Source organism: Penaeus japonicus, unplaced genomic scaffold, assembly GCF_977035675.1.
Source record: "Penaeus japonicus unplaced genomic scaffold, GWHDUDI00000001_assembly GWHDUDI00000030, whole genome shotgun sequence".
Classification (NCBI taxonomy): domain Eukaryota; kingdom Metazoa; phylum Arthropoda; class Malacostraca; order Decapoda; family Penaeidae; genus Penaeus; species Penaeus japonicus.
Window position 1 is genome coordinate 7,509,855 of NW_028234432.1, and position 7,500 is coordinate 7,517,354.

The 7,500-nt window shown below is 38.9% G+C and overlaps 1 protein-coding gene across 1 annotated transcript in view; it reads left to right on the forward strand.

Moving 5' to 3' along the window:
• The window catches only part of CstF50 (cleavage stimulation factor subunit 1 Cst50), a 9,636-nt gene that overhangs the window by 766 nt on the left and 1,370 nt on the right, over positions 1-7,500 (forward strand). The window contains exons 2-7 of the mRNA XM_086554952.1: positions 876-1,006; positions 1,850-2,055; positions 2,282-2,515; positions 6,253-6,468; positions 6,891-6,986; positions 7,238-7,331. Coding sequence (XP_086411078.1) covers positions 876-1,006; positions 1,850-2,055; positions 2,282-2,515; positions 6,253-6,468; positions 6,891-6,986; positions 7,238-7,331 — 977 coding nt within the window. The remainder of the gene's footprint in view (positions 1-875; positions 1,007-1,849; positions 2,056-2,281; positions 2,516-6,252; positions 6,469-6,890; positions 6,987-7,237; positions 7,332-7,500) is intronic.

Here is a 7,500-nt window from a genome sequence, read left to right on the forward strand (position 1 = left end):
CCGATGCCGTCAACAAACCTCTACCACATGTAGGTTGGAAAGATAGAGCTTGTAAACATCCTTATCAATTCATCATCATATGCAGAGCTGGTCAGAACTCTTTCTAGGCAGAATAAGTGGTGGTGGTTCGTTGGCCTTTGCCAGAACACTGCTGGGCACAAAGCCATATATAAGCCAGGGAGAATGTACAGATTTTTAGGAAGATTTACCAAATAAGGTTGTGAAAAGCTTGATATTATGAAAGAAGAGACGGCATCTTTAAAGTTATTTTGATGAATATGTTTCTTAGATGTGCTTTATGGAATGGATAGGTACTACTTTCCTTAAGGAATTATCAAGAGGTGCACCATCTGTTGTTCAGCTGTACAATTTTAAAAAGAAAAACAGATAATAGTTATTTTCTTCTGTCTGAAGAGCAGAATGTGTCACCTAGACTTAATTAACTTAAAATTTAAGAAAATGTTCAGCCTTCAGATCAGTGACTCTATAAAAAATTCAGACTGCACTATCATAAATTTCTTCATTCATCTTGCATTAGTAATCATTATTATTTTGTAATGGTAAACCGTTCTTCATTTGAATCACACTCCATACCAGAATCGTCCACTAATCTTCCATTAACCTATTCAGTATTAACCCTCTCTGAACGGGTGGTACACTACGGTACCGCTCATTCAAGGGCCTGTTTGCCGGGTGGCACCGTATGGTGCCAGTCATTTAATTGACTTAGGCCTAAGCGTTCGAGAGCCCTGGCATTTTAACTATGCAAGGCTTGAATGGCCCCAGCGAGAATGGGTTAAGGAACAAACAAGCGAAACCAGAAAAATAATATACATATTTTATCTTCTCTCTCTTTTCTCCTCCTTCCTCCTCAGTCAGTTGTATTACGATGGACACCAGACTTTCGCGCAGGATTTGGCAACGTTGGTCGACCAAGAGGCTAGCGCTGTGGCTCCTTCTGACAGGCTCATGAATGTGCTCAATCTGGGACTGCAACATGAACATGGTAAGGATCTTATTTCTCTACGACTTCTAACTGTTCTTATTTTTCTTTGAATTTCACTTATTCCTCTCTTGCTTTGACAGTCACAAATTCTTTTTTTTTTCTTTGACTTTCAGATATTCTTCTCTCTCATGATATTTTCATGTTTCTTTCACTTTCATTCTTCACTTTATCTTTTCTTTTACTTCTGCCTGATTTTAAAAAAGAGAGATTTTCTTTCTATTTACATTTCTTATATTTGTCTACCTTCTTTTGCTTTCTTTTTTTGCATTCTTTTTCTTCTTTTTATTCATTATGTTTGCCTTCTCATAGGTACTTTTTTCTTCATTCCTACCCTTTCCCTTTTTTTCTTCTTTTCCTTTTTTATAAGAGAAAAATTCTCTCTCTCTCTCTCTCTCTCTCTCTCTCTCTCTCTCTCTCTCTCTCTCTCTCTCTCTCTCTCTCTCTCTCTCTCTCTCTCTCTCTCTCTCTCTCTCTCTCTCTCTCTCCCTCTCTCTCTCTCTCTCTCTCTCTCTCTCTCTCTCTCTCTCTCTCTCTCTCTCTCTCTCTCTCTCTCTCTCTCTCTCTCCCTCCCTCCCTCCCTCCCTCCCTCCCTCCCTCCCTCCTCTCTCTCTCTCTCTCTCTCTCTCTCTCTCTCTCTCTCTCTCTCTCTCTCTCTCTCTCTCTCTCTCTCTCTCTCTCTCTCAACCTCTCTCTTTCTCTCTTCCTCTCTTCCTCTCTTTCTCTCTCTTTCTCTCTCTTTTCTCTTTTATAATAAGAAAGATAAAAATATCTTGTTGTGTTATGTTGTGTCTCATGTCATTACTTTCACTATGGCTGTTAGGGTACAAAGAACATTGCTTGCAGAAATGGAAAGACCACTAAACAGGCTGGAATACACACTGGGCCCGGGCTTGGACCTCGAGTATGAGACGGAGCCACAGACGTCAGCTCCAGAACCTGCCATGTACGAGACAGCTTACGTAACTTCGCACAAGGATAAGTGCAGAGCTGCGGCTTTTTCATTAGATGGGAACCTCGTTGCCACAGGGAGTGTTGATGCATCTATTAAGGTATGTGCTTATATTAGATGGAAAAAGACTAATATCTATCACAAGTATTTTGTAGTTTGACTATTTTAAAACATTAACTTCTCTTGATATTCATACTAAAAAAATTATAAATCCAAGAAACAAGAAAACAAGTGTTTACCTAACTACAATATCCAATGGTAATAGAAAAAAAACAACGTAATTATTAAAAACAAACAAAACCAAAGACAAACAAAAATATCTTCAGATCCTCGATGTGGACCGCATGCTGGCCAAGAGCGACCCCGATGCAGTGGAGCTTCATCCTGATGCGGTGGTGGGTCACCCAGTCATCCGCACCCTTTATGACCACCTGGATGAGATCACCTGCCTGGAATTCCACCCCCGCGAGCAGATCCTCATCTCGGGCAGCCGTGACACCAATGTCAAGATGTTTGACTTCAGCAAGACCTCAGCCAAGAAGGCTTTCAAGACGCTAACGGTAACGGAAGGAGGTTATGAGGGAGGGGGGAGGTAGGTAATATGTGGCGGGGCAAGGGAAGAGGATGAATTTACTGTGGGTTAGGCTCAATTACACACTGGTAGTGTCGATAGATGAGGTTGGGGGACTAACAGACACACACAAAATCTTGGTTTTAAGTTTGTATCAACACAGAACTAGGTAAAATTATGTTGAATTCACCTTCAAGTCAGTCAACAGACATGCAACCTTTATTAACCCATTGCGGACATGGGATGGACTCACTTGCCCAGTCTCCAGGATGGGTTTTATTTCAGATGGGGGCAGCTTCACACAACATAATTTGACTTTTCCCACTTTCTTTCAGTCACTCATTTGTAAAACTAGAACCATTTTTTTGTTATATTTTTTGTATTTTTTATTGTGTTTTGAGACTTATGTGTACTATACGACAAGCTCTATCAATTCTGCAGTTGACTAAAATTGTAGTTTAGGGTCCATATTAGTTCATTATTTTCTTTATACCCAGTGTGATAGAAGTATTGCTGTTTTATGGGAGGACAAAAAGCAACTTTATTTTTTCATATTTGTGTATTGTCATGAACGAATACGGAACATATAACCATTTACAATAAAGATAACATAAAGAGCTAGGGAAGAGGAAACCTCTGCTTATGACTGTGAGTGCCATAGTAAAAGGCATCCACAGGAGCACATTTTAGACACTAGGCATGGTTTAAGTCAACTTCCTCCTCTCATTCTGCGTGCACATCCTTCATCGGCGGTAATTTAGAGCATGAGGTCTTCAACTTGCTATTTGCCACTGCTCTATAAAGATAGTGCTAGCTAGATAGGTGACATTCAAGGCTCTCTCTCTTACTGGTGCTAGATGAATGTGGTGCCATTTAGGTTTTGGAAGATAGGTTTGCTTGATATTACGGTAATTTTAGTAATTATCACTGTAATTGTCACCCTCACTCACTCATCACTCATAACACAAAAATAGCCCAGTGATCCAAAATCCCTGAACGTCATTTACGTCATTGCCCTGTAGTCAGGCCAAAGCTCCTGTGTCATGTATGTCATGACACCTGTCTGCAATAGGTTAATGGCCTGAGGAACAAGGGGAAAGGAAAAAGTACATTATATTTAAGTAACTATGAATATCAGTGCAAATGATGGCTATACATACAGAGTTAGTAATTAATCACATGTTGAGGATTATTTTGAGTGCAGATAAGTAATGATTTGTAGATGATAGATACTGAGAATAATAGAGAATTTGGAAGAAGGTTTGAAAGGTTCTGGTTAGTTTAACCCATTGCCGACGGGGGATAGATTTGCTTACACAGGATCCAGGATGAGTTTTATTTCTGATCGAGGCAGCTTCTGCAACATAATTTGATTTTTCCCTCCCTTTTAGTCACTCATTGCAGAGCTAGATCCATCTTTGTGTTTTGTTTTTTTGTGCATTTTACTGTTTTTAGAAATTTATATCTGTCATATCACAGGTTCCACCAATTCTGCAGTTGACTAAAATTGTAGTTCAGGGTCCATATCAACTCTTTTTTTTTCTTTATACTCAATGTGATAGAAGTATTACTGTTTTAGGGGGGAACAAAAAGCAACTTTATTTTTTCGTAATTGTGTGCTGTCACGAACGAACAAGAAACTTATAACCATCCAAAATGAAGAGGTAGGGAAGAGGAAGGAAACTTGTGCTTTTGACAATGAGTGCCACAATAAAAGGCATCCCTACTGGCACAGTGGCACATTGTAGGCATTGGGCATGGTGTGAGTCACCTTCCTCCTCTCGTTCTGCCTGCACATCTTTCATCTGCGGTACTTTAGAGCAAGAGGTCAGGAACTTGCTATGTGCCATCACTCTATAGAGATAGTGCTTGCTAGAGACCGTAGATGGGTGCCATTCAAGGCTCTCTCTCCTGCTGGTGCTAGGAGAAAGTGGTGCCATCTAAGTTTTGTAAGTGAGTTGAAAACCATTTTGCTTAGTATTACAGCAGTTATAATAATTATGACTGCAATTGTCAACTTCACTCACTCATTACTTATAGTACAATAAAATAACATAGTGATCCAAAATCCCCGAACGCCATGACGCCCATTGTCAGGCAAGAGGTCCTGCGCCATGTATGACGAAAAAACACGTCATCCGTCGTTAACGGGTTAAGGTAAAGGTACTTTCTTGTCTTGGATCAATCAAAGAACCATAAACCGTAGAATACGCTTGTGTCAAGGTAACTACAAGGCCTGTGAATGTGTAAATGGAAGGGGGGGATGGATGAGAGGAAGAGAGGGAGAGGTGTAAATGGAATAGGAAGAGAAAGAGGAAGAGGGCATAAAACAGGGAGAAAGGGATATCTTGAATGTATATAAATGAAAGATAAAGAGAGGAAGAGAGTAACAGATAGAGGAAGTGAGTGAGTGAAAAAGAGAGAGAGAGAAAAAATTAATTAATGAAGAAGGAGTGAGGGAAGGCTGGTGTGTGTGAATTAATAAGTAAGAAGGGAAATAGGGCAATACTTTTCTAGTGTTATTTTATTGTACTTTGCCTATATTCTTCACTTCTGTGTGATAATACCAATGGAAAGTGGAAATATTCTTTTAGTGAGGTATCAAAAAAGATGTTTTATACTTTTTTTTTTCTTTTTTTTTTCCAAACAAAAAGAAGAACAATATAAATAATCATGCATTTACATACAAATATGTACATTTACCACAGGACATCATATGACATGATATCACAGGTAATCAACAAATTAGAAATAGTATCACATCAGTCATTTTTTAAATTTTTTATTTTTTTCTTGGCCATTCACATTTAATTTAACAATAGCTTTTCGACTCAGAACTTTTTATTCAACCGATCAGAAGCAGAGATTACCATGACGTCATCAGTATCACATAGTTTTCTGTGACTTCTTTTTTTCTTTTCTTTTCTTTTCTTTTGTGTTTTATCACATTTTATGACATTTAAACACCTGAACTAAAGGAACAGAGTCTAAGAAATTATGAAAAAGAAATTATATATAAGAACAATCTAGCATTTTATTGCCGGGACATCACCTGGGTCTGGGGATATTTTCTGACCACATGATAGGATGTCAACTGGTGTGAATGGGTTAAGTTAAGAGACAGAGAAGGGGGTGGTAGTGGTATATTTAAGGGGAAGGAAAGGATACTGTAATTAAGAAAGAAGGTTTTGAAGGTGCATGCAGTGAAGAGAGAACAGTGAGTTATGTAGTGTGTGTGTGTGTGTTTTTTTTTTCTTTTTCCCAAATCAATTTTCCCTTCAAGTGTGATTGCAGTAAATCAGTATATACCACATTGTCATATGTTTGAGAGACACATAAAACAGCACAAGCATGAACTTTATTTCAATGCATAGAAAATTCAATTATATATATTTTTCTTTTAGTGCAACATTTATACTCATTTTAAGTTTTCTCTGTAACAAAAAAAGATGGTTCTGTTTCTTCTTTCTATCACTGCAATATATAAAACCTAATAGTTTTATGTAGCATAAAACTGCATTTCTTTTTCTAAGTCCCTTTTCCTTTCAACCTCTATATGTCAGTCGAGGAAACTTTTTTCTCTCTCTCTCTCTCTCTCTCTCTCTCTCTCTCTCTCTCTCTCTCTCTCTCTCTCTCTCTCTCTCTCTCTCTCTCTCTCCTTCTTTCTTTCCTTCTACCTTTCTTTCTTTTCATCCTTTCTTCCTTTTTCTCTCTCTCAAAATACAGGATGCCGAGCAGGTGACAAGCATGTCAATCCACCCCAGCGGAGACTTTCTCGCGGTGGCGACAGAAGGTCCCGTGGTGAGATTCTACGACATCAACTCCTGCCAGTGCTACGTGTGCCCCTACCCCCGCGAGCACCACACAGGACCCCTGACTTGTGTGCGCTACTCGGCTGATGCAAGAGTGTGTGTTTCTGCATCGAAGGACGGACATGTTAAGGTCAGAGTGGGGCATGGTGTCTTATGTTGCATGTTAGTGTTGATAATTATGAATTGATACGTTGATGAATATTATGTCAGAGTGAGGGTGAGAATAAGCATGAGAATGAGAGAGAGAGTGAGAGTAAGTGTGAGGGTGAGAGAGGGTGAGAGTAAGTGTGAGTTATTTTATCATACATAATATATATATATATATATATATATTATATATATATTATATATAACTATATATATATATATATATATATTTATATATTTATTTATTTATTTGGTAAAGTCAGTTTAGAGAAAGAGATGGTCAGGCATTCAGTTCAAAAGAGAAAAATATCATAACATAGAAAGTCCCTTTCAAGGTCCAAATTTGAGACCAGAGACCAGAACTCTCCGAGCAATGGGCTAACCCCTCACCGACTTTCATAACAGGTATGGGATGGTGTCTCTGGCCGCTGTGTGCAGACGTTCTCCAAGTGTCATGATGGGATGGAGGTTTGCTCTGTGCTCTTCTCTCGCAATGGAAAGGTGGGTGGTGTGGCTTCTTCGCCTGTTATATTGTTACTGTAATTGTTTTGATATCTTATGACTGAAGCTTGAATAGCATTGGTATGATAATTGTCATGCCATAACTATTAACTCTTATTGTTACTGGCTGTTGTGGGTTACAGTCTATTCCAGCCACAGAGTGGTTTTGTTGTTTTGTTTGCATAATCCCACCTATAGATATCCATTAGACGTTTTTTTAATACTGTCACCATTGCTTTCATCCATCACAGTACATCCTCTCGTCTGGATTGGACAGCGTGGTGAAACTGTGGGAATTGTCGAGTGGGAGGTGCCTCATCGCCTACACCGGGGCAGGCTCTGTTGGTAAGAGAGAGGAAAGATGATAACTCTTTGGGTCCTGTATCTTTTTTCTTCCTTATTTTTCTTCTGCTTTGAGAGTGAGTAAGTGCATTCATTTTGTGTGAGTGTGTTTCTGTTTCTGTCTCTGTCTCTGTCTGTCTGTCTCACATAATCCTTATTTATAACACATTTC